Below are 27,611 nucleotides of genomic sequence, written 5' to 3' on the forward strand. Positions count from 1 at the left end.
GGTTTTGAATGGTGTGCACAGTGAATGGGTGTGTGTGGTGAGTATAGTGGTGGTGTGTGTGGAATGGGTGGGGAATGAGATAGGTTTGTGGTGGGTGAGATTGGGTCGGATTTGTGGGGTTAGAGTTGGGATGGGGGACACTGTGAATGAGAGGATGGGGCAATGGTTGGTTTATAGGATGCATTGAAAGGGACTAAAAACACAAAATGCTAGAGAAACTCAGCAGATCAGTGTCTTTTATGTAGCAAAGGTAAAAATACGTAACTGACGTTTTGGGCTTGAGCCCTTCATCAAGGTATGGAAGAATGTCAACAGACATAATCTGGGACTTTAGTCTGCGTTTACCAGACTTTAAGAAATATTACTGGGCAGACCAATCAGGGTATATCTGAGACGTACTGAGGTAGCTGCAAGCAAGCACAAAACTCAAAAGACTGTACAACAAGCTTTATTCCAGTAAAAGTCTGAACACCAGTTCAAGCCTATGACTGGCTCAGGAGGGGTAGGCTCAGGTTTATATTCAGGTCAGCTGATTAACAGCCGGCCAGGTGGAGTCAGCCACTTAAGTGGTTTTCCTGCAAGTACAGAGATTGCCCCCTGCAGTTGGCTGGTGGTCGTATCACCACAATATCGCCTTGCTATTTGAGAGGGAAGATGTACCATCCTGGGTACAAGATGGTCTGCACACAGTGGATGAAAAGGTAGCAGGACACTTTATTTACATAATTAATCAATAGAGTCTAAAGTGGGGATGCCCCCAAAACGCCCCTGACTCCAAATAGATTAGTCACATTGACGGTGGACAACAAGTTCCTGGATACCTGGTGTCAGATGTATCGAGGACTGTTATGAGCAACTCAGAAATAAGTATGATGTCAAATAAGACTTTCCTCTGCTATCTCCAGATATGATCTTTTTTGAGGGACAAATGAGGTCCATCCATGGTCCATCAGACTCTGGTTCGAAAGGGGAACACAGGGAAGTTCATCTTGGCGATGTATTTCTTATTCCAAGCGGAAGGCCCTAAACCAGGGGTTCACAAATCAAGGCAAAGGTGGGAGTCAGACTTAGGAACAAAGATTGATGATTAGTGCTGGTCAGATCTGTTTCAGAACCACGATAATTAACGCATGGTATAGGCTGATGCAGTATAACTTACTCCACCAGCTACATTTGACACCGCAAAAATTGAATAAGGCTAAAACAGAAATTTCAGACCAATGCTTTAGATGTGGCATTGTGACAGGAACCTTTGTGTACCAAGGTGAGATCTTTCCAGGTGGAGCTAGGCCAAGCCTTTGAAAAAAAATCATAGGTAAAGAATTCCCACAAGACCCAGAGCTGTTCCTATTGGGAAACATGATGGACATAGGCTTAAGATGAAAGCATCCAAATTTCAAATCCAATCTGTAATGATTGCATTGGCAGTGGCCAGGATGTGCATAGCAGTAACCTGGAAATCTGGCTCTCACTTGGATATTGCGCGCTGGAATGCGGAAATGCAAATCTGTGTTCCCCTGGAAAAAAATACCTATAACTTAAGGAAATAAAATAATATTTTTCTAAAAATTTGGCAACCGTATTTAAATTTTATAGGAGCACAGTTATAGTGTGGCCTGAATATCTCACTGCCCTGCCTTCCCCGTCTATCCTTCTACTGAGGGAGGGGCAGAGGGTCCATTCCAGCCCAATCAAGTAAAGTCAAGAAAAATGTAACAGCCTAGGTGGTGGCTGTCGGGCTGTGACAAATCCCTGATGTGTTCCCAACCTTCGTTTTGGATTTCTTGAATGTTCTATATAATTGTGGTCTGTTGAGTGTGAGGAGGGGGGAGGGAGGTGGGGGGTGGGTGGGAATGGCTTGGACTCAACAGTGAATTCTGTATATAATGGATAACTGTAATTTGTGATTGATTACTGGAAACTGAGTTTGAGTTTGAAAATATATAAATAAAATATTTTTTTAAAAGAATGTCAGCAGGTGTCCGAACAAAAGGATTGGGCGTGCAAGGGCAGGAGATGATAGATGGAGAAGAGAAGGAGGAGACAGCAGCGATTGAGGGAGGAGGGATGGCTGGGTGGGTGGAGGGGGAAGGGAGGGGGAAGAACTGGAATAAGGAGGGGTAAAAAAGAGAGCAGGGTTACAGAAAAGAGAGGTCAAAGTTAATTCCATCTGGCTGGAAAGTGCCCAGACGGAAAATAAGGTGTTGTTCGTCCAATCTGTGAGTGGTCAGGGTGGGATAGTACTTTAGGCCATGGATAGACAAATGATTATGGGAGTGTGACTCAGAATTGAAATGGTTGGCTACCAGTAGGTCTCTGTTGTAGCAGAGAGAGCGGAAGTACTCAGCAAAGCGATCTTCCAATTTACGACCAGTCTCTCCGATGTAGAGAAAGCCACAAAGAGCACCAGATGCAGTAAATATGTCCTGTGGATACACAAGTGAAATGTTGCTTCACTTGAAAGGAATGTTTATGGCCCTGGACTGTGGTGAGGAAGGAGGTGTGGACGCAAGTGTTGCACCTCCTGCAGTCACAGAGAAGGTGTCGTGGGAGGAATAAGTGTACGAGGGAATCAGAGAGGGAGCGGTCTGTATGGAAGGCAGAGGGGGGAAGAGAAGGGAAAATGTGTTGAGAGGGAGGTCTGGGCAAGGGCTGCATATTGAGTGTGCAGAAAACTTGAGGGAGGATGCAGGTCTCTAGTTCTGACTGTGTTGTCTCACCACATCACCACAATCGGCAAATGAGTAACAGATAATTGTGAGTTAGAATTTAAGATGGGGAATCAAGAAACCGGTGGGCTGGTGCCTGAGCAGCACCCTTGCTCTCCACGTCGCCAAGACCAAGGAACTGAATGTGAATGGGAGGCTGAGAGCCCACAGCCCTGTCTTCATTGCTGGCGTGGTATTGAAGTGGGTTTAGTACAAAGTTCCAGCTAGGGATACACATCAGAGGAACCTCTCCTGGGGTTACTGTGAAGAAGGCAAATTCCTCTGTCTGAGAGATTCGCTATGTTGTAAAACACTCCATCAACCTCCCACAGGTGAACTAAGGTTCAGACGCCTAAAGTTCAGTACACCAAAAGGTTCTGAAGAAACTCAGCAGGGCAGGCAACATTCATAGGAAGTAAAAGGCAGTTGTCATTTTGGGTCCAAGCCTTCATCAGGAATATGGAAAATCAGGCAGATGCCCATAAAGATGGGGAAAGGAAAAAGGAGAGGGGGGGAAAGGGGGAGGAACACAGGCTGACAGTTAATAGGTGGATAGAGGTGGGAGGGTGGGAGAGAAGGAAGCTAAAATGTGATAGGGGAGGTAGCAAAGGGCTAAGAATGATATCTTTGTGACAGTAGAAAGAAGGAGAGGAGGTGGGGAATTGGTGGAAGGGAGACGGAAGGGTAGGGAACGAGAGAGTTCCCCTCCCCCGGGGGAGGGGGGTTAACAAAAATTGGTTAACAGGAGGTAGATGTTAATGCCGTCTACTTGGAGAGTGCCCAGATGGAATGCAAGGTGTAGTTCCTCCAATTTTTGGGTAGCCTCAATTGGCAGGGCAAGAGGCCACGGGACAGTCGTGTCGGTGAGGCATTGGTATGTGGAATTAAAATATTTGGCTACTGGGAGGTCTTTGCTATAGCAATGGACAGAGTGAAGGAGCTAATTGAAACAACCTCCCATTCTGCATCCAGTCTCTCCGATGTCGAAGAGGCTTCATCAGGAGCACCAGATGCAATAGATGTCCCCAGCAGATTCGTGGGTGAGGTGTTGCTGCACTTGGAATGTCTGTTTGGGAACCCAAATGGTGGTGAGATCCAGCAACTTTAGGCTCCAGAACAGTTTCTTTCCAAAAGCTTGAACCTAGAGTCTGAACTTCCTCATACTCCCTCACTATCACAGGATCACAGGATCTGTGTTCACTACTGACGCTGCACATTTTATGCACTACCGTCATCTATTTATTCAATTTCTTTTTCACTTTGCGGTTCCTTACTTGATGATTATTCTTGTTGGTGTTTTCGTCTGTTCCTAGGAAGCTGCAGCAAGTAAAATTTTCACTTCACCTGCACCTAGTCTTTGTGTATCTGACAATAAACTCTTTGCTCATTTGCTGCAGTTCCCAGGGAGCTGGAGGTGGTGCGAGGAGTCACAGAGGTGCTAGCAGAGAGACCAGAGCCCTCACCCATCAGGTGAGCTCTTACAAGTGGCACCAGAACCCTATTCTGCTCCTTCTGACCATTCAAGGTAACACTTATCAGGGGGACTGAGCCTCAAGATTTGGGAGAAGTAGATTTACAGCTGGGATGAGGAACTGTGCAAGGAAGCATTGAGGTTGTCGCATTAAGTAAAAGGAAATCAGTTTTTGGGCCTCAGCCCTGTGTTTAAGACAAAGTTGGGGTAGAGTTTTGCATTCTAGGGGACTGTAACGGATCTGAGTTAATATTAATCCTTAGTTCAATGTTAAAACTATATTTTATCTAGATATGGTTTAATGTTTAGTTTTGGATGGTCAGGGAAACAAAGACAACATGTTAGCATTTCAACAGACACACATGGTTCTTTGCGGTTAGTGGTTGGTTTCAGCATTATCAAACGTATTTGCATTTTAAACACCATTGAGCATAGAAGCCAATTGTAAAGACAGAATGGACAGAATGGACGATGATTGCAGTTGAAGCCAAGTGATGAAAGGATTTATGATGGTTCTCGACATACTGAAAACAACAGGTGCTAGTTCAGAGACCTCTGTATAAACGCATGGCCATTTTGCCCTTATTTGAGCAGACTTCATGGAGGCATAAGTGGATTTGGATGCTTTTAGCATACCAGTGTGAAAAGACATTATGAATTTTAAAGAGAAATGATGTCACATACCATGTGACGTGAGAGATTTATCAGAAATACATTATTAAAATGAGAGACAGAAAGTTGAGTTGAAGAAAACCTGCCATTCTGTTAAGATGCAGAACTCACCAGCAGTGATATTTCCTGCAGAGGGGGGAAAAGTTGCCTATGTTACTCTTGGAAAAGGAGAACACAGAATAAGTGGCTTTGAAATAAGTAAGCCCATTTCCGACTGTCTCTTTAAGTAAGATGAAGAGGGTAGTTTCAACATTTGGACACAGATTCCAAAAGTCTTCATTCAAGAGAAAAAAACAGTAGATATATAAAACATCAACTTTTCATTTTGTTTAGTTATCCCTTCTAACATAGCTACTACATCAGGTCCAGGCGAGGGACTCCAGAAACTTGGAGATTTATATAGAGAAGGTGCCTTTAAAGTTTGAGGCTTACCTTCCATAATGTAGGCAGCTCATTATCTTCTTCATCTAAATAATCGGCAGGTTCTTGTTCCTCTTCTTCATATATAGCACTTACCTCTCTAGTAGCCTAGCTGTGGGACTGGACCCCCCTCCTGGCCGGGCCAACTTCAAAAGTGCAGCAGTGGATGGCCCCCCTGCAGCCCAGACTTGTTCAAGGGTATCATGCATGCACGCACTAACGCGCATACTGGCAGTGGCCGCTGCGCAGTAGCCGGGTCTCCAACGGAGATACATCAGCAGGCACCGGCGTGCCTAAGGACGTGCCATTGCATGCTTACTCGTATTCCCCGGGCCCCCCGCGATCAGCCATGCTACCAGACGCACTCAGGGCGACGCCCTCGTGGCCCCCCTTGGAGCATTGCCAGAGAGGTAGCGGCGGCACAATTTTGCATCACTGCATGCATCGAGGACGCCGCCACTTCAGACAACTTCTCTGAAGGAGTACGTTGAGGTTTCGGATCCATGAAAAATCGATCCTGAGGCTTCATTTCCACGGTAGGCCCAGATTCTTCTTTCTTTTCCAGCACTTTAAAATGTAGTTTTTTTTGATTGTTGGGATTTCTCTCTTTTTACTTCTTTCTTTCTCATAACAAAGGAAACTTTTCCTTAACTTTTTAAATATTTATCAGTTCATTAAGTTCGAGTTTTAAACTGTCCAGCTGAGGAGAGATGAGCTCCCACGTCTTCACCCTACACTATCTTGCCACGCACGCACACCCACACTTACATTTGCGCATAGTTGGGGTTTGAGATAGGGTTTAAGAATTTAAGTTAGAGATAAGAAATGGCATGTTATTTTGAATTTACCATAGTCTGGTGAATTTTTGCCATTGTTGTTCTTTTGATGGTGCTAACCAAATGAGAGGGTTGTTAGTTTGTAATAAAATTGGGGCTTGTTGGAATAGAACCAAAAATCTGATCTTAATAAAAGCTTATTTCATTGAGTAATAGTCGATTTGCTTGGTTAAAAATCTTTTAAAATCGAATTAAAAGGCTTATTGTTGTGTATATAAACAACAGCAATGGGTTTTGATAAATATTTGTCAACGTTTGAAAGTGGAAATGGTCAAAGTCTGCAAAAATTGCAGCAGATTATGTTGTAAACCCCAAAACTAAGTGTGGAACAAGTGAAACTTTCCAAATGGATATTAAAAAGTTCTTGGAATCACCAAACTTTGCAGATTTGGGGGAAAAAAAGCAATAAAGGAGGAGTTGTTACTTATTGCTTGAAGTGTCAAGGAGGAAAATTGATATTGAAAGAATTATGACCTGACTATTATGTAAAAGAGAATGTTTTTGAAGAGGAGGTGTTGGAACAACTTCCTGAGAGGAAATCTCTTGAGCAGCAGTTGCAGCTGGGTCAGATGGAGGAAGAAGAATATAAAATTGAGAGACAGCATGAGCTTGAGAGAAAAATTTGGATTAGAGGGAGAGAGAGAGAAGAAAAAATAGATTAGAACTGGAGGAGGCAGAATGGCAAAGGAGACATGAGGTGGAAGAAGCAGAAAAAAACAGAAGGTTTGCCATGGGATGAAAGAAATGCAAACTTGGTCAGATTCTGCAGAATTTAAAGATGATTATGCTTTAAATCCAGAGTTTAAATTAAAGGCCAGCGAAACTTTTCAAAAGGGGGAAAGCTTTTGTCTCATTTGCAGACAATTATCACAATGTGAAATTTGTGCCCAAAATACCTTTTCAAAAGGCATAATGAAGTACCGAAATGAGGTAGGGAAAACTTTATAGTCCATTTTGCGATTATTGTAAGAAAACTGGTCATGTGGTAGCAAATTATTTTTCCTTGAAGAGAAGGGAGAGAACTTGAACCAGCAGCAGATATGTTTGTATTCAAGGAGATGGAAGTTAAAAAAAGGTCTGGAATTGTTGGTAAAATTAGGAAGGAATTCAAATCTTTTGTATCAGGAGGTAAGGTTGTAGTAATAATAATAAGATTTTTATTGTCATTGTACATACAACGAGATTCATGACAGCAGTACAAGGTTACCAATGCAGCAATGCCACCACAGGCAGCACCACAGAAGTTAAAAAATTTTTTAAATTTACAGTGCCGTGTATGTCCTTTATGTGAATGGAGGGGGGGGGGGGTGTCGGCTGTATGTATAGTAGATGTGGAGGACAGAGAGGGGAATTTGTGGATATGTGTGTTCAGTGTAGTGACAGCCTGGGGGAAAAAGCTGTTTCTCAGTCTGTTTGTCCTTGTCTTAATCGAGTCCACGCTGCTGAAGATCCAGCAGCGCTGGATGGGTCACGTCTCCAGAATGGAGGACCATCGCCTTCCCAAGATCGTGTTATATGGCGAGCTCGCCACTGGCCATCGTGTCAGAGGTGCACCAAAGAAGAGGTACAAGGACTGCCTAAAGAAATCTCTTGGTGCCTGCCCCATTGACCACCGCCAGTGGGCTGATCTTGCCTCAAACCGTGCATCTTGGCGCCTCACAGTTCGGCGGGCAGCAACCTCCTTTGAAGAAGACTGCAGAGCCCACCTCACTGACAAAAGGCAAAGGAGGAAAAACCCAACACCCAACCCCAACCCACCAATTTTCCCCTTCAGCTGCTGCAACCGTGTCTGCCTGTCCCGCATCGGACTTGTCAGCCACAAACGAGCCTGCAGCTGACGTGGACTTTTACCCCCTCCATAAATCTTCGTCCGCGAAGCCAAGCCAAAGAATTGACCTGAAGCGTCTGCCAGAGGGTAGTAGGTCAAACAGATGCAGGGCAGGATGGGTGGGGGTCCTTTATTATTGCTTGTGCTCTACTGAGGCAACGAGAGGTGGTGAGATCCTTCAGGGAGGGTAGGGGACATCCAATGATCTTTTCTGCTGCCCTCACCACCCGTTGAAGTCTTTGCCGCTCTTCTTCAGTGCAATGGGAGAACCATACTGTGCTGCAGTACAGCAGGATGCCCTGGATGGTGGAACCACCTTGCTCTCTGCAGTAAAGTATTTAATTAAGCTTGAGGATAAATGGGGAGCTAGTGAGATTGTTGGGCACACCGATTTAAAGTCTAAAGACCCCGCCAATGAAAAAATGCTGGATAGAGTCATTTTAAAGGAACAAAAGCTTGTGAGAAAACAGCATCAGGTAGAGAAAGAGACGGGGCTGCCGGGTACAGCAGGAAACAAATTGTCACTGATCGTCAACTACTTTTTAATGTTTCTTTGTTAGGTCAGAGCTCTTGAAAACAAGGAACTTCCTAAAATAGGGATTAGATTGAGTTTACCAGTTGATAGCAGTTCATCATTAGCCGAAAATGATTGGGCAGAGGATAAAGTTGGTCCTGCAGTGAAATGAACAGATAAGCCAGTCATTGATGAAACAGATTTAGAGATGATGGAGGAAAAACTTGCCAGTGAGGACAATGATGGTACGGAATGATTTAAAAGGGTTGGAAGTCTGTGACCGTGAAAGAGCCAGCTGAAGTAAAAGTATTAGAAAGACAGAATGAAGATACTGATGTTGCTGAAGTTAGAGAGAAATTAAGAAAAAGCCAGCTGGACATTATTTTCATGAGGGTCTATTCATGAGAAATTGGAGGTCACTTGAGATTATGAAGGATGGGCAGGTTGTAGTTCCAAAAGCCTATAGGGATGAAATTTTAAACAAAGCCCATAGTACATCTTTAGGTGGGCTATAGGGATGAAATTTTAAACAAAGCCCATAGTACATCTTTAGGTGGGCACCTTGGGGGTAAAGAAAACTACCTATAAAATTATGAAACTATTTTATTGGCCAAATTTAAGAAAAGAGATTTTGTAAGTCCTGTCACACTTGTCAAGTTGTGGCGAAACCTAATCAAGGTCCACCAGTTGCTCCTTTAAAACCTATTTCTATTTCTGGAGAACCTTTTTGTAAAGTAATTGTGGACTGTGTTGGTCCATTGCCCAAAACAAAAAACTGGAAATGAATATCTGTTGACTATTATGTGTGCAGTTTCCAGTTTTATTGAAGCAATACCATTCAAGAACATTAAAGCAAAAGCTGTCTGGGCCTCTAGTAAGAGAGAAGCAGGGTCGGCGCCAGAATGAATGTTAGAGGGGGGCATTAGCGTGTAAAAGGGGGGCAGAGTGCCATGCTCATAAACTTGCTCAGCGGTGCAGGGGGAGATGGAGTGTGGTTGGATACTGGGACCTATCTACCGTCCAAAGTTAACATCATCCTCCCCTCTGATGTAAGTGACAGGAGTGCTGCTTTTATTTCCATCAAGCATCACTAGACGCTCGTGATGCTTGACGTACACTAGAGGTGGTGGGGGTGGGTCTGATGGCAAGCTTTGACCGTGACCGTATGGGGGAACAGCCTGCTGATGCTCCCCCTTGGCGCTGACCCCGGAGATAAGTAAAACATGGCATGTTATTATAGCTTAATAAAAACTATTGTTTTCAATTTACCAGTGTCTGGTGAATTTTTGCCATTGCTGTCCTTTAAGAGGGTTGTTAGTTCATAACAGGAGTTAAAGATTATGGGGGAAAGGAGGGTGGAAGATGAACACCGAAATCTCCAGAATAGTATGGGCCATTCAGCCTACAATTCTGTGCTAAGCTAATAACCTTCTCTAATAACTGCTTTTTCTCAGTTCCATGCACTTATCCAATCATCTCTTAAAAGATCCTATTGTACCAGCTTCCGCCACCATGGCTGGCAGCGCATTCCATGAACCCACTACTCAGTAAAAAAATGACTTCTTACACCCTTACCCTTCTGCCTACTCCCAAGTACCTTAAAACGTTGTGTTAGACATTTCAGCCCTGGCCATCCACATGATCAATACCTCTCATCTTTTACATCTCTATCAGGTCACCCCTCATCCTCTGCCATTTCAAGGAGAGAAGACCAAGTTTATTCATCTTATCCTCATAAAGCATGCTCTCCAATCTAGGCAGCATCCTTGCAAATCTCATCTGCACCCTCTCTAAGGCATCCACATCCTTTCTTTAATTAAGTGACCAGAGCATAATATTCCATGTGGGATCAAACTAAAGTCTAATCTAACTGCAACATTACCTCATGGCTCTTCAAGTTTATTATCATCTGATAATAAATCTGACCTGACAAAACAGAATCTCTCCAAACCATGTTGCACACACAAAAGCACAGTATAGAATTATCACAGAAATAATCAAAATAAATACAAATATTGGTGTTTTTCATGATTTTCATGGTTACAGGACTCTGTTCATCAATCTCACAGTTTGTGGGAATAAGCTATTACCCAGCCAAGCAATCTTCATTTTGATATGCCTGTACCTCTTTCTTGATGGAAGTGGGTTAATGATGTTGTGCACTGGATGGAAAGGGTCTTCTATAATTCTTTGAGCCTTATTTAGGCAATTCTCCCAGTAAATGTTGTCGGTAGAGGAAGGGAAGACACCGATCTTGGTTTGGCTGTTTTAATAATCCTCTGTATGGACTTCCAGTTGGAGATATTTCCCTAGGTGTGAGAGAGACCCTCTTATGTGGGGACTAAGTTACAGGATACAGCTGAGACGTGGAGATGTTTCCCCAAGTGGGAGACCCTTGAACATGGGGACTCAGTTACAGGGTACAGGTGATATGTGGAGATGTTCTCAGCTGGAAACGTCAATCATTCTTGTTCTCCCATGAAGAGCTGTTTGGCCCGCTTGAGTTCCCCCATGGACTGTGCTTGGCTCAAATTTCAGCATCCGCAGTCTCCTCTATGTCTCCCCCGCCCCCCCCCCCCACCTTCCTTCCTCCTTTCCCTTTTTCTCTCTCTTCCTCCTCCTATGCCAGGTCTTACTCTGTCTCTGTCTTTCAGGGTCCCCAAGTTGGAGATGGAAGAGATATCTACACAGGAGGCAGAGGTTGCAGGTCCCCCCTTGGAGTTCTCCATCCTCCAGCCAGGTGAGACCAAAAATGAGTTAGTTCTCCAGACTATCCCTTCCAGGGATAGGCTCAACTGAGGCAGCTTCTTCTCTTACCTACGGAACAGCGGCAGTGCACTGTGATACCCTGGTGCCTTCCCACTACATTCGATGAAGTTGGGCACCTCCGACAGCATAGCAATTGTTTGGTCTAAACGTCAGCAGGGGATTTGGAGCCGGAATCTTGGTGTGAGACCCAAGGGCATCAGCTATGGGCTCAAGAGGCGAGAGGGAGCTGCTGAGAGCTCGAACAGTTGATGGAGGCTAAAGTAAAAAAGGGGGTGATACTGCCGGTATAAACTATGGAAGGGGCCGATGTGATTACACAGAAGGTGGGAGGTTTGGAGAGATAGGGAAACCACTGGTGAAATGGGAGAAAAAAATGGAGAGAAAAGGTGTACATTTAAATTTAGATGTTCGGCATAGAAACAGGCCCTCCTGGCCCACGAGCCCAAGCTGCCCCAAATACATCTATTAGAACCAAACAACACTACAGCAGAGCCACAGGCCCTTCAATCCTCTTAGTCTGTGTTGAACTATTATTGTTCCTGGTCCCACTGACCTGCAGCCAAACCATAGCCCTCCATTCACTTTCACTTATGTACCTGCCCAAACTTTTCTTACATGTCAAAATTGAGCCTGCATTCACTACTTCAGCTGGCAGCTCATTCCACACACCCACCATCCTCTGTGTGAAGTTCCCTCTCATGTTCCTTATAAACTTTTTCCTCTTTCACCCTTAACCCATGTCCTCTAGTTTTTATTTCACCTAACCTCAGTGGGAAAAGCCTGCTTGCATTCATTCTATCTCTACCCCCTCATAATTTCATATACTTATCAAATCTCCCCTCATTCTTCTATGCTCCAGGGAATGAAGTCCAAACCTTTTCTTGTAACTCAGTTCTTCAAGTCACAGCAACATCCTTGTAAATTTCCTCCGCACTCTTTCAATCTTATTGACCAAAACTGCAGACAATTCTCCAAATTTGGTTTCAGCAATGTTTTGTACAACATCCAAACTCCGATACTCAATACTCTGGGTTTTTCTATTTATTTTGTTTTGTTCCATTATTGTCACGTAATATATTGTCATGTAATACAACATTTTAGAATGCAACATACATGAAATTCTTTAACAGCTGTAGGATGTTAGATGTAAGGTCTCTGGTGAAGCCGACCCTGCGCTTGGCCCCTCCAGCATAGAGGAGGCTGCTCTGAGCGCAGACGATTGGGATGGACAAGGGGAAGGTGAAGTTCATTCTCACCTGGTCAATCTACTGGTGGGTTCAACAGGGAGGGACAAGGTGGTGGGTTTGCAGTTTCAACAGTCACACTATGGGAAGTATCTAAGGGAGGGATGGGAAGGGAAGAGTGGACCAGGGAGTCTCAGTGAGGCTGAACCCTGCCAAACATGAATGGAGGTGGAGAGCAGTGCGAGCAGTAAATATTGGATTGCTCAACAGAGAGATGGAATGGAATAAATGGGCCAAACGAACTCCTCTTCAGTCACATTGTAATTGGGAAGCACAGAGTCGGGAAGTGGGTGAGGGTAGAACATAGAGCATTACAGCACAGTACAGGCACTTTGGCCCACGATGTTGTGCCATCCTATACAAACTAACTCAATAATCTGACCCTTCCCTCAATTTTTCTTGCATCCATGTGCCTTTCTAAGAGTCTTTTAAATTTTCTTATACTAGCCTCCACCACCATCCTTGTCAATGCTTTCCAGGCAGCCTGTACTCTCTGTGGGGAAAATACTTACCCCTGACATGTCCCCAGATGTTCCTCCCCTCACCTTGTACAGAACTGAACGATGATGGGGAATGAATCCTGGATTGCCATAGATTTTGGGACATCATGTTCTTGACTTTCCTGTCTGCTGTTCTGCCTTCTTTCCCCCCCCAAACCTCTTCCCCCTCCCCACTCCCCTCTCTTCCTCAGGTGAAGTTGCCCCAGAGAAAGAAGTGGAGATACCGGCACCCCCTTCCCTGCCCACCTCACCAGAGGAAGGGTTGTCAAGGATTCAGGAGCTTGTTCCAAGTCCGGAGGTAGGTTAATGAAGAGAAGGAGGGAGGGGAGGGGGGGATGTGGTGAGGGGAGGGGGGGATGTGGTGAGGGGAGGGAACCTAGGAAATGAGCACAGCTCCTCCCCACCCCCAGGATAGAAAGTAGTCATAGCTTAAACCTGTCACTCAACACAAATATGCTGGAGAAACTCAGCAGTTCACACAGCATCCACAGGAAGTAAAGGGTAACCAATGTTTTAGGTGTGGGCCCTTTGTCAGGTACAAGCAAAATGCAGCCAGATTCCTGAATAAAATGGTGAGCGAATGGGGTGAGGAGGGGAGGAAGGAAGGGGCAGGGGGGAAGAGCACAGGCTAACAGGTACAACGTCATAGGTGGATATAAATGGTAAAAAAGTTGAAAAACTCATACCTAAGAGTCTTTTAAATGTTCTTGTATCAGCCTCTACTATGGGCAGCAGGGTTAGAGCACAGTGAGTTGGGTTTGAATTCACTGATGTCCATAAGGTGTTTGTCCGTGGGTTTCCCCTGGGTGCTACGGTTTCCTCCTACATCCCAAAGATGGACAAGGATTGCTAGCTTAATTTGTCACCGAGGTGTATTTAGAGAGGGGGAGTGGGGGCTCTTTGGAAGGGCCTTTTTTCTCTGCTGTGTCTCATTTAATTCAGAGATAGGGGATCAGGGGAGAGGCTAACTCTCTGATAGGAGAGGGAGAGTAAGAGGGTGAGGAGCTGGAGCAAACAGAGGGAAGGTGCTCAATGACATGATTTCCCAGTTGTATCCATCTCCCCGATGTAAAGGACACCTCATCAGTATGTGCCTCCTTCTCTTCTGATTCCTCCCCCAACCCCCAACCTCCTTCAGTCCTACTCCCGAGCAAGCGGGATAACCAGCATGGTAAATAAAATTGAATGTGGAAATCTACAGCAAAGTGCAGGCCCTTCAGCCCAAACTTTTAAGCCAACATAATAACCTATTCTTACAGCTGCCTAGAATCTCTCTCCTGCATAACCCTCCATTTTTCTCTGTTCCATGTACCATTCTAATAGATTCTATTGAACCCACTGCCACCACCATTGCTAGAAGTACATTCCATGCAACTACCACTCTCTGTGCAAAACCTGTTTCTTGCATTCTCCCCCATCCCCCATACAGTGAAACCTTGTAAGAACGCAATTTGTTAATCCGCGGAATCGCTTACAGCGTGGGTGTCTGTGGACCCCATACTTTGCAAATAAGTTGATTAAAATTTAAAATATGAATATTAAAAGAATGCGCTTTTCTTTTCAATTTCATTGAAATTGTTAGTTATAGAGAGCGGATCCTTCGAAAACTGGTAATATTTGGGTTTGATTATCCGTGGGCACTCTGACATATATGCATCTGTTCCGTGACTCGGCTGTAACGTGGTATGAAATCTTGGACCCAAACTACCGCGTTCTAACGAGGTTTTACTGTACTTAAGGATGCAAGCATCTTAAAACTATGTCTGCTCACGTTAGCCATTTCAGCCCTGGGAAAAAGCTCTATCAGGTCACCTCTATCAGGTCACCCTTCATCCTCTGATACTTCAAGGAGTAAAGACCAAGTTCACTCAACCTATCGTCATAAAGCATGCTCTCTAATCCAGGCAATATCATTGTAAATCTTCTCTGCACCCTCTCTATAGCATCCACATACTTCCAGCAATGAAGTTACCAGAATTGAACATGTGGTATCTTACTAAAATCTAATATACAGTGCATTCCATAATGTTTGGGACAAAGAGACTTTTTCCTTCATTTGCCCCTGTGCTCCACAGTTTTAAATTTGTAATCAAACCATTTACATGTGATTAAAGTGCACATTCCAGATTTTATTCAAGGTTATTTATATACATTTTGATTTTACCATGTATAAATTACAGCACTTTTTATACATAGTTCCCCCATTTCAGGGCACCATAATATTGGGACATTTGGCTTCACAGGTGTTTGTGATTTCTCAGGTATATTTAATTGATTAACAATTTTACTCAGAGTGGTGGGAGTGTGGAACGAGCTGCCATCTGATGTTATAAATGTGGGGTCACTCTTAAGTTTTAAAAATGAATTGGATGGGAGAGGTCTAGAGGGTTTTGGAATGGGTGGAGGTCAGTGGGACTAGTGGTATGATGTTTTCAGCACAGATTAGAAGGGCCAAATGGCTTGCTTTCTGTGCTATAGTGCTCTATAGTTCTTTGCTTCATTGGTGCAGGTATAAGAGAGCTAGGCTTGCTTCTAAGCTTTTGGTCACCTTTGGAATCCGTAGTTGCCATTTTTCAACACACGGACCAAAGTTGTACCAATGATAGTCAAAGAAGCCATTATGAGGCTGAAAAACAAGAATGAAACAGGAAGAAACATTGGTCAAACCTTAGGACTACCAAAATCAACTGTTGGGAACATCATTAAGAAGAGTGTACTGGGGGAGCTCAGTAATGGCAAAGGGTCTGGTAGGTCGAGGAAGGTCCGGTAGGTCGAGGAAGGTCCGGTAGGTCGAGGAAGGTCCGGTAGGTCGAGGAAGGTCCGGCAGGTCGAGGAAGGTCCGGCAGGTCGAGGAAGGTCCGGCAGGTCGAGGAAGGTCCGGTAGGTCGAGGAAGGTCCGGTAGGTCGAGGAAGGTCCGGTAGGTCGAGGAAGGTCCGGTAGGTCGAGGAAGGTCCGGTAGGTCGAGGAAGGTCTGGTAGGTCAAGGAAGACCCTCCACTGCTGATGATAGAAGAATTCTTATCATAATGAAGAAAAATCCCGAAACGCCTGTTCAACAGATCAGAAACACTCTTCAGGAGGCAGGTGTGAATGTGTCAATAAAAACAGTTTGCAGAAAACTTCATGAACAGAAATACAGAGGTTGCACTGCAACATGCAAACCACTCACTGGCAACAGAAACAGAATGGCCAGATTACAGTTTGCCAAGAAGTTTTGAAAAGACCTTGTAGAATTCTGGAAAAGTCTTGTGGATAGATGAGACTAAGATTAACCTGTATCAGAACAAGGTGTGGTGGTGTAAAGGAACTACCCAAGATCCAAAGCATACCACCTCATCTGTAAAACATGGTGGTGGGGTGTTATGGCCTGGGCATGTATGGCTGCTACAGGTACTGGCACATTTACCTTCATTAATGAAGTAACTGCTCATGGCAGTAGAAAAATGAATTCTGAGATGTATAGAAACATCTGCTCAAGTTCAAGTAAATGTCTCCAAACTCATTGGATGACGTTTCATCTTACAGCAAGACAATGATCAGAAACATATTGCTAGAAAGGAATTCTTCAAGCTGAAAACTGGAAAATTCTTGAATGGCTAAGTCAGCCACCTGATGTAAATCCAATTGAGTTTGCCTTCCATATGCTGAAGAGAAAACCTAAGGGGACAAGCCACTGAAACAAGCAGAAGCTGAAGACGGCTGCAGTAGAGGCCTGGCAGAGCATCAGCGAAGATACTCAGCACCAGGTGATGTCAATGAATCACAGACCAAGCAGTCATTGCATGAAAGGGACATGCAACAAAGTACTAAACATGAATACTTCAAAATACATACCATTGCAATGACCAGAATATTCTTCTTTGGCTTGGCTTTACAGACGAAGATTAATGGAGGGGTATTGTCCACGTCAGCTGCAGGCTCGTTTGTGGGTGACAAGTTCGATGCGAGACAGGCAGACACGGTTGCAAGGGAAAATTGGTTGGTTGGGGTTGGGTGTTGGGTTTTTCCTCCTTTGTCTTTTGTCAGTGAGGTGGGCTCTGCGGTCTTCTTCAAAGGAGGTTGCTGCCCGCTGAACTGTGAGGGGCCAAGATGCACGGTTTGAGGCGATATAAGCCCACTGGCGGTGGTCAATGTGACAGGCACCAAGAGATTTCTTTAGGCAGTCCTTGTACCTCTTCTTTGGTGCACCTCTGTCTCGGTGGCCAGTGGAGATCTCGCCATATTACACGATCTTGGGAAGGCGATGGTCCTCCATTCTGGAGATGTGACCTACCCAGCGCAGTTGGATCTTCAGCAGCGTGGATTCAATGCTGTTGGCCTCTGCCATCTCGAGTACTTCGATGTTGGTGATGAAGTCGCTCCAATGAATGTTGAGGATGGAGTGGAGACAACGCTGGTGGAAGCATTCTAGGAGCCGTAGGTGATGCCGGTAGAAGACCCATGATTCGGAACCGAACAGGAGTGTGGGTATGTCAACGGCACTGTATATGCTAATCTTTGTGAGGTTTTTCAGTTGGTTGTTTTTCCAGACTCTTTTGTGTAGTCTTCCAAAGGCGTTATTTGCTTTGGCGAGTCTGTTGTCTATCTTGTTGTCGATCCTTGCATCCGATGAAATGGTGCAGCCGAGATAGATAAACTGGTTGACCATTTTGAGTTTTGTGTACCCGATGGAGATGTGGGGAGTCTGGTAGTCATGGTGGGGAGCTGGCTGATGGAGGACCTCAGTTTTCTTCAGGCTGACTTCCAGGCCAAACATTTTGGCAGTTTCCGCAAAACAGGACGTCATGAGCTGAAGAGCTGGCTCTGAATGGGCAACTAAAGCGGCATCGTCTGCAAAGAGTAGTTCACGGACAAGTTGCTCTTGTGTCTTGGTGTGAGCTTGCAGGCGCCTCAGATTGAAGAGACTGCCATCTGTGCGGTACCGGATGTAAACAGCGTCTTCATTGTTGAGGTCTTTCATGGCTTGTTTCAGCATCATGCTGAAGAAGATTGAAAAGAGGGTTGGTGTGAGAACACAGCCTTGCTTCACGCTGTTGTCAATGGAGAAGGGTTCGGAGAGCTCATTGCTGTATCTGACCCGACCTTGTTGGTTTTTGTGCAGTTGGATAACCATGTTGAGGAACTTTGGGGGGGCATCTGAGGCACTCTAGTATTTGCCAAAGCCCTTTCCTACTCACGGTGTCGAAGGCTTTGGTGAGGTCAACAAAAGGTGATGTAGAGTCCTTTGTTTTGTTCTCTGCACTTTTCTTGGAGCTGTCTGAGGGCAAAGACCATGTCAGTCGTTGCTCTGTTTGCGCGAAAGCCGCACTGTGATTCTGGGAGAACATTTTTGGCGAGACTAGGTATTATTCTATTTAGGAGAATTCTAGCGAAGATTTTGCCTGCAATGGAGAGCAGCGTGATTCCCCTGTAGTTTGAGCAGTCCGATTTCTCGCCTTTGTTTTTGTACAGGGTGATGATGATGGCATCACGAAGGTCCTGAGGCAGCTTTCCTTGGTCCCAGCAGAGCTTGAAAAACTCATGCAGTTTGGCATGAAGAGATTTGCCGCCAGCCTTCCAGACCTCTGGGGGGGGGATTCCATCCATACCTGCTGCTTTGCCACTTTTCAGTTGTTCATTTGTCTTACATGTCTCTTCCCGGGTGAGGACCTCAACCAGCTCTAGCCTTAAAGGCTGTTGAGGGAGCTGGAGCAGGGCGGATTCTTGGACTGAGCGGTTGGCACTGAAAAGAGATTGGAGGTGTTCTGACATCGGTTGAGGATGGAGATCTTGTCACTGAGGAGGACTTTGCCGTCTGAGCTGCGCAGCGGGCTTTGGACTTGGGGTGAGGGGCCGAACACAGCCTTTAGACCTTATAGTACCCTTAAATAAGGGGACTAAGCACACAATGCATTGTAATTTCTATATGATCAAACCAAAATGTATACAAATAACCTTGAATAATTTCTGGAATGTGCACTTTAATCACACGTGAATTGTTTGATTTCAAACTTTAAACTGTGAAGCACAAGGGCAAATAAAGGAAAAAGTGTCTTTGTCTCAAACCTTATGGAGGGCTTTGTAGCTTCAATGTTACCTGATGGCGAGGGACAGGGAGAGAGAGAGAGAGAGAGAGAGAGAGAGACAGAGACAGATTAGTGAGAAGGAAAAGAGCAAGAGACAGATGGAGAGTGATCGAAAGAGAGAAAGATGGAGAGAGGGACAGCAGGAGAGAAAGACAGAGAGAGAATCAGGAAGCGAGAGATGGGGAGAGACAGGAAAAAAGGGACAGTGAGAGACAGGCAAAGGGGAGATGGGGAGAGATTGACAGGATGAAGGAGAGGAAGAGATATTTTGAGGGAGAGGAGATGTAGTGGGGTTAGGGAGATGAGGAGAGGGAGATGGGAAAAGGAAATGGAGAAGGAGACAGAGGGATTCATGGACAGGGAGATGGGTAGAATGAGGCACGGAGGAAGAATGAGCAGACAGAGTGGTGATATGAGGTCAGACTGATAGAAATGGACAGACAGTCTATAAACGTACATGAAAGGCCACGCAGCAAAAGCACGCACAGACACACGCACAGACACACGCACAGACACACGCACAGACACACGCACAGACACACGCACAGACACACGCACAGACACACGCACAGACACACGCACAGACACACGCACAGACACACGCACAGACACACGCACAGACACACGCACAGACACACGCACAGACACACGCACAGACACACGCACAGACACACGCACAGACACACGCACAGACACACGCACAGACACACGCACAGACACACGCACAGACACACGCACAGACACACGCACAGACACACGCACAGACACACGCACAGACACACGCACAGACACACGCACAGACACACGCACAGACACACGCACAGACACACGCACAGACACACGCACAGACACACGCACAGACACACGCACAGACACACGCACAGACACACGCACAGACACACGCACAGACACACGCACAGACACACGCACAGACACACGCACAGACACACGCACAGACACACGCACAGACACACGCACAGACACACGCACAGACACACGCACAGACACACGCACAGACACACGCACAGACACACGCACAGACACACGCACAGACACACGCACAGACACACGCACAGACACACGCACAGACACACGCACAGACACACGCACAGACACACGCACAGACACACGCACAGACACACGCACAGACACACGCACAGACACACGCACAGACACACGCACAGACACACGCACAGACACACGCACAGACACACGCACAGACACACGCACAGACACACGCACAGACACACGCACAGACACACGCACAGACACACGCACAGACACACGCACAGACACACGCACAGACACACGCACAGACACACGCACAGACACACGCACAGACACACGCACAGACACACGCACAGACACACGCACAGACACACGCACAGACACACGCACAGACACACGCACAGACACACGCACAGACTCACGCACAGACTCACGCACAGACTCACGCACAGACTCACGCACAGACACACGCACAGACACACGCACAGACACACGCACAGACACACGCACAGACACACGCACAGACACACGCACAGACACACGCACAGACACACGCACAGACACACGCACAGACACACGCACAGACACACGCACAGACACACGCACAGACACACGCACAGACACACGCACAGACACACGCACAGACACACGCACAGACACACGCACAGACACACGCACAGACACACGCACAGACACACGCACAGACACACGCACAGACACACGCACAGACACACGCACAGACACACGCACAGACTCACGCACAGACTCACGCACAGACTCACGCACAGACTCACGCACAGACTCACGCACAGACTCACGCACAGACTCACGCACAGACTCACGCACAGACTCACGCACAGACTCACGCACAGACTCACGCACAGACTCACGCACAGACTCACGCACAGACTCACGCACAGACTCACGCACAGACTCACGCACAGACTCACGCACAGACTCACGCACAGACTCACGCACAGACTCACGCACAGACTCACGCACAGACTCACGCACAGACACACGCACAGACACACGCACAGACACACGCACAGACACACGCACAGACACACGCACAGACACACGCACAGACACACGCACAGACACACGCACAGACACACGCACAGACACACGCACAGACACACGCACAGACACACGCACAGACACACGCACAGACACACGCACAGACACACGCACAGACACACGCACAGACACACGCACAGACACACGCACAGACACACGCACAGACACACGCACAGACACACGCACAGACACACGCACAGACACACGCACAGACACACGCACAGACACACGCACAGACACACGCACAGACACACGCACAGACACACGCACAGACACACGCACAGACACACGCACAGACACACGCACAGACACACGCACAGACACACGCACAGACACACGCACAGACACACGCACAGACACACGCACAGACACACGCACAGACACACGCACAGACACACGCACAGACACACGCACAGACACACGCACAGACACACGCACAGACACACGCACAGACACACGCACAGACACACGCACAGACACACGCACAGACACACGCACAGACACACGCACAGACACACGCACAGACACACGCACAGACACACGCACAGACACACGCACAGACACACGCACAGACACACGCACAGACACACGCACAGACACACGCACAGACACACGCACAGACACACGCACAGACACACGCACAGACACACGCACAGACACACGCACAGACACACGCACAGACACACGCACAGACACACGCACAGACACACGCACAGACACACGCACAGACACACGCACAGACACACGCACAGACACACGCACAGACACACGCACAGACACACGCACAGACACACGCACAGACACACGCACAGACACACGCACAGACACACGCACAGACACACGCACAGACACACGCACAGACACACGCACAGACACACGCACAGACACACGCACAGACACACGCACAGACACACACGCTAATGACATTTCTGCTCTGGTCTCCTGCCCCAGCTCGTGTTGCCTGAGATCCCTGTACTTCCACTGGTTATCCCGAGACGCAAACGGCGAAGGGGACAGCTCATTGACCTGACTGTCCAGATCCCACGGGAAGAGATGCAGGAGCTGATGCAGACAGCTGACATCCATTGTGTTCCATTCGTGAGTTAATTGTTCATCTGAAACTCATCCAATCGGTTGGCTCAACCTGAGGAACGAAACTGCTTCCATTTGTGATCAAACCTGTGTCTGACCCTGTCTCTGAGGGAGTGTGATGGGATGGTGGAGGGAGCTCCACCCTGTGTCTGACCGTGACCCTGGGGGAGTGGGTAGCTCACACTCCGTTGTTTAAAAAAGGCTTCAAAAGTAACCCTGTAAATTATAGGCCAGTGAGCCTGACGTCAGTAATAGGTAAATTAATGGAGGGTGTTCTAAGAGATCGGATATAAAATTACTGGGATAGCCAGGGACTGATTAGAGATAATCAACATGGCTTTGTGCATGGTGCATTGTATTTAATCAATCTTAAAGAGTTTTTCAAGGAGATTACCAGTAAAGTTGCTGAAGGAAAGGAACTTTTTAAGATCCCACATGGGAGGTTAGTCAAGGTGAAATATTGAACTGAATTTGATAATGGCTGGATGGAAGAAGCCAGAGAGTAGTGGTGTATGATTGCTTCTCATTCTGGAGGCCTGTGACTACTGATGTGCTCCAGGAATTGGTGCTGGGACCATTGATGTTTGCCATCTATATCAGTGATCTGGAGGATAATGAGGTAACTTGGATCAGCAAGTTTGCAGATGACACTAAGACTGAAGTCATTGTGGACAATGAATATTTTCAAAGCTTGCAGGGGGATTGGGACCATCTAGAAAAATGGGCTGAAAAATAGCAGATGGAATTTAATGCAGACAAGTGTGAGGTGTTGCATTTTGGAAGGACAAACCAAGAAAGGACATACACGGTGAATGGCCGGGCACTGAGAAGTGTGATAGAACAGAAGGATCTGGGAATATAGATACATAATGCCCTGAAAGTGGTGTCACGGGTGAATAGGTGTGTAAAGCAAGCTCTGAGGCATATTTGCCTTCATAAATCAACATATTGAATATAGGATTGGGATTTTATGGTAAAGTGGTATAAGATATTGGTGAGGCCAAATTTGGAGTAATGTGTATAGTTTTGATCACCCAACTACAGGAAAGATATCAAATAAGATAGGAAGGGTGCAGAGAATATTTATTAGGATGTTGCCTGGATTTCAGGAACTGAGTTACAAGAAAAGGTTAAACAGGTTAGGACTTTATTCTCTAGAGAGTAGAAGAATGAGGTGAGAATTGATAGAGGTATTTAAAATTATGAGGGGGAGAGACAGAGTATAGATAGGCTTTTTTCCATTGAGGATAGGTGAGATACAAACCAGAGGACATGTGTTAAAAGTGAAAGGGGAGATGTTTAGGGGAACATGAGGGGGAACTTCTACACACAGAGTGATGGGAGTGTGGAATGAGGTGCCAGCTGAAGTGGTGAATGTGGGCTTATTTTTAACATTTAAGAATTTGGACAGGTACATGTATGGGAGAGGTATGGAGGGCTATAGACTAGATGCAGTCAGCAAGTCAAAGAAAATGGTTCGGTACAGTCTAGAAGGCCTGTTTCTGTACTGTAGTGTTATATAATTCTAAGTGCTGCATTATTCTTCAATTTAGACTATGCACACAGAACATAGGTTCAAATTAAAACATCATCATCTCTGCCAACAATATTGTCAAACCCTTGGGGAGTCCACCTTTACCAGAAACTCTTCAAGGTGCCTTTGACCACTTTCCAAGGGATATAGGGATACATGTAACCTCGGAAGAAAGGCAGGCAGTCAGCCTGAGCTGAACCCTTGTCAGCCTGCTGTCTGATGCCAAGGATGGCCATCTTGGGCAGGCCCAACACCAGATCAATGAGGATAGCCCTCAAACTACCCTCCCCTCTCTCCATACTAGATGCCCAAAGATCAGGAGCATGGAGCCAGAACTCGAGGAGCAACCCCTTTAAGAGCAGAGATTGCAACTTCACATACTCCTTATGTACGTGTAACACGTTATCAACCAAGCCACTGAAGTGACTGATGGCTGGTGAGTCTGTGAATCAACTCAACTTACAACAGCCCACCACTTACCCTATTCAGAGATAAATTTTCACACTTGCTGTAATGGTCAAGGTTCCAATGATCCCCACCATTGCTTTTATGCATTTTCCAACTCTAATAGTTGGGGACAAGCATCTTGACTGCATTCTCATCTTCTAGTGATATATGAAAGAATTCGCAGCCATAGGGGTCATAGGTCCCAGGTCTATTGGAAGAAAGGTCTGACATATTTACAAAAAAATAAACAAAGCAGACCACTATAAAAACCATGCTAACTCCATCCTCCTCAGAGCACACTACCCACATTCCCCACGGCAAAATGAGAGTCTGAGGTGTGGGTCCTTTATCTTGATGATGGGAGTGATGTACAGAAATCTCTGGGCATTTCACAAGTTGGCTCCATGGCAATCCTCCAACTCTTCAAAGGTCAAACCGAGGCTCTCATGACTTCGAAAAGCCACCAAAAATTTGTCGACAAATGACTCCCAAGGTTCATCACTGAGGAACCGCTGGTGGAGTCAATAAATTTTAACAAGCAAATTAGACAAGAGACTTGCACTGGTGTAAATCCACCCTAGCAAACTGTCAGCTGATTACTTGAGCTGCCTTGTTGGAAACAGCTGAGCAGCAAACTCAAACAGCAAACTCCTTGACAAAAGTTCTGCCAATACTCCCACATCACTCACACAAAAACTCCTTTCGATTTGGATCCTGAGTCAGTGTTGACATTGTTTATATTTCTCTGTCCTACCAGCAATGCAGACCATGGCTTAATTCTGAGTCTGACCCTGGGGAGTCTGTGACAGGACGTACCAAGGGAGCTTCATTCTGTGTCTGACCTCATCCTCAGGGAGTGTATGATGAGACGATGGGAGGGAGCTACACTCTATGTCTAACCCTGGGGAGTCTGCTACAGGACATACAAAAGGAGCTTCACTCTGTGTCTGACCTCATCCTCAGGGAGAATGGGGTGGGAAAGTGCAAGGGAGCTTCACCCACTGCCTGACCCTGGGGGAGCGGGTGAAGGGGAAGTGCATTTCACTCTGTGTCTGACATGTCTTGGGAAAGTGAAATGGAATGGTACGGAGGGATCTTCACATTGTCTGACCCCCATCCCCAGCGTCTGTGTTATGGGACAGGGCCCAACATGAGTACATAAGAACATTTAAAGACTCTGAGACAGGCTTGTGAATGTAAGAATAAATGGTTACTTAGAGCCCAAGGAAGAAATAGTAAATGCACTGAGCTTGCTACAAATTAACAAATCTCCAGGAGAGGATAGGTTCACCCCAGAATTCTATACAGAACTTAAAGACCTTTTGATATCACTGTTCATGAATGTGGTGGAATAGGCAGCTGAGACTCATAATCTTCTAGAGTCTTTTTCAATGGCAATCATTACGGTAATTCTTGAAAAGGATAAAGACTGATTAAAATTGTCTTCCTAAGGATCAATCTCACTTCTGGACACAGATTATAATATAATAGCCAAGGCTCTGGCAAACAGATTGGCTTGGTATTTTCCAAAGTTAATAAATCCAAATCGGGTGGGGTTCATGCAGAAAAGACATTTGATAGACAACCTAAGTAGGCTACTTAATATAATATATCTGGCACAATCAAGGCAAACCCAAGTATAGCCGTGGCACTAGACACAGAAAAAAGCTTTTGATAGATTGGAGTGGGACTTCTCAGGTAAAGTGTTGGAAAAATTTGGGTTGGGACAATCATTCATAAATTGGGTTAAGTCACTAAACCATAAACCTAAGGCTAAGATTGTTACCAGCAGGCAAATATCTTCATCTTTCCCACTGACCAGGTCTAGTAGACAGGGTTGTCCACTGTCCCTGGCACTATTTATATTAGCTTGTGAACCATTAGCGGAAGCCATTCACTAGGATCCAGGCATTAAAGGAATTAGAGTTGGCCAGGAAGAGCACAAAATTAATTTATTTATGGATGATATGTTAACATATTTGAAAGAGCAGGTAGGGTCATTGGCCAGGTTACAGACCATACTGGAGGATTATGGTAATATCTCAGGATATAAAATCAATTATGATAAGAATGAAATAATGCCACGAACACAAAGGGATTAAGAGAAATATCAGCAAGATAAGTAAGTTCAAGTGGCCACAAAAGGGGATTAAATATCTGGGGATAAGGGTGGGCAAAAATCTATATAAACTGAATTATCTTCCCCTGCTTAGGAAGATTGAGGAGAACCTACACAGATGGACAAACCTGACCAGAATGTTGATGGGCAGGGTTAATTGCATTAATATGAATGTGATGCCAAGATTACAATATCTTTTACAATCTTTGCCCATGCCATTGCCCAGAGTTTCTTTAAGACATTTAATGGATGTGTGAGATCGTTTCTTTGGAGGAATAAGGTAGCTAGAATCTCCATAGAGAAATTGACAGGATTACAGTTTGGGAGAAATGAGGCTCCCAGACTTCAAAAAATACTATTTGGAAGCCCAGTTGAGGTTTATCACATCACTCTTTGAGGAGGACCATACACTGTCCTAGGCACAAATTGGTCTATACATGGAAGGGGAGAAGATAGCAGGAGAAATTAGATATAAATGGGATACTAAATTAATAATCCAAATAATAGACAGCCCTATATTAAAGCACATAACTCAAATGTGGCAAAAGATAAACCAGATTATCCAGTTAAAAGTGGGGCTGTCCCTCAAAACACCCCTAACCCAGAATAAATTAATTCCTATGACCATGGGTAATAAGATCCTGGGCACCTGATGCCTGAAAGGAATCAAGTGTATCGAGGACAGTTATGAGAGGGGGAAACTCATATCATCCGAGCAATTACAAAACAAATTTGATTTATCAGTAAGACCCTTCTTCTGCTATCTTCAATTAAGATCTTTACTGATGGACAATTAGGCCCATCTATGGCTCTGCTGCTATGTAGTGACATGGAGGCTCTAATTTTTATCTCTGCTATGCATCTCCTGTTCCAAAATGAAGGCCCGAAAACAGGTCTCCACAAATCAAGGCAAAGATGGGAGTCAGACTTAGGAACAACAATTCACGAACGATGTGATCCAACCTAGGTCGGGACAGCATGTCAGCAGTCATTAATGCCAGATATAGGGTGTTGTATACAACTGCCCACACCAGCTGTAACTTACACCACAAAAATTACACAAGGTTAAACCAGAAATCTCAGAATTGTGTTTTAGATGCGACGTAGAGACAGGAACCTTTGTGCACTCAACCTGCCTATGCACCAAGGTGAGACCTTTTTGGTAGAGTTAAGGGACATTTTGGAAAAAATTATAGGGATGGAATATCAACAGGATCTAGCAGTATTTCTGTTGGGGAATATTATGGACTCACGTCTGCCCACCCTTATCCCCAGATATTTAATCCCCTTTTATCAGACTCACG

The 27,611-nt window shown here is 45.6% G+C and overlaps 1 protein-coding gene across 6 annotated transcripts in view; it reads left to right on the plus strand.

The window, feature by feature from the left end:
* The window catches only part of rec8b (REC8 meiotic recombination protein b), a 139,819-nt gene that overhangs the window by 21,524 nt on the left and 90,684 nt on the right, over positions 1-27,611 (plus strand). For all 6 annotated transcript variants that reach the window (XR_011347731.1, XR_011347732.1, XR_011347733.1 and 3 more), the window contains 4 exons: positions 4,106-4,178; positions 11,104-11,189; positions 13,154-13,260; positions 22,067-22,213. Coding sequence is in view for 3 of the 6 variants with exons in the window: in XM_069907591.1 (XP_069763692.1) it covers positions 4,106-4,178; positions 11,104-11,189; positions 13,154-13,260; positions 22,067-22,213 (413 nt within the window). In the remaining 3 variants the exon portion in view is untranslated. The remainder of the gene's footprint in view (positions 1-4,105; positions 4,179-11,103; positions 11,190-13,153; positions 13,261-22,066; positions 22,214-27,611) is intronic.

Source organism: Narcine bancroftii, chromosome 13, assembly GCF_036971445.1.
Source record: "Narcine bancroftii isolate sNarBan1 chromosome 13, sNarBan1.hap1, whole genome shotgun sequence".
In the NCBI taxonomy this organism is placed as follows: domain Eukaryota; kingdom Metazoa; phylum Chordata; class Chondrichthyes; order Torpediniformes; family Narcinidae; genus Narcine; species Narcine bancroftii.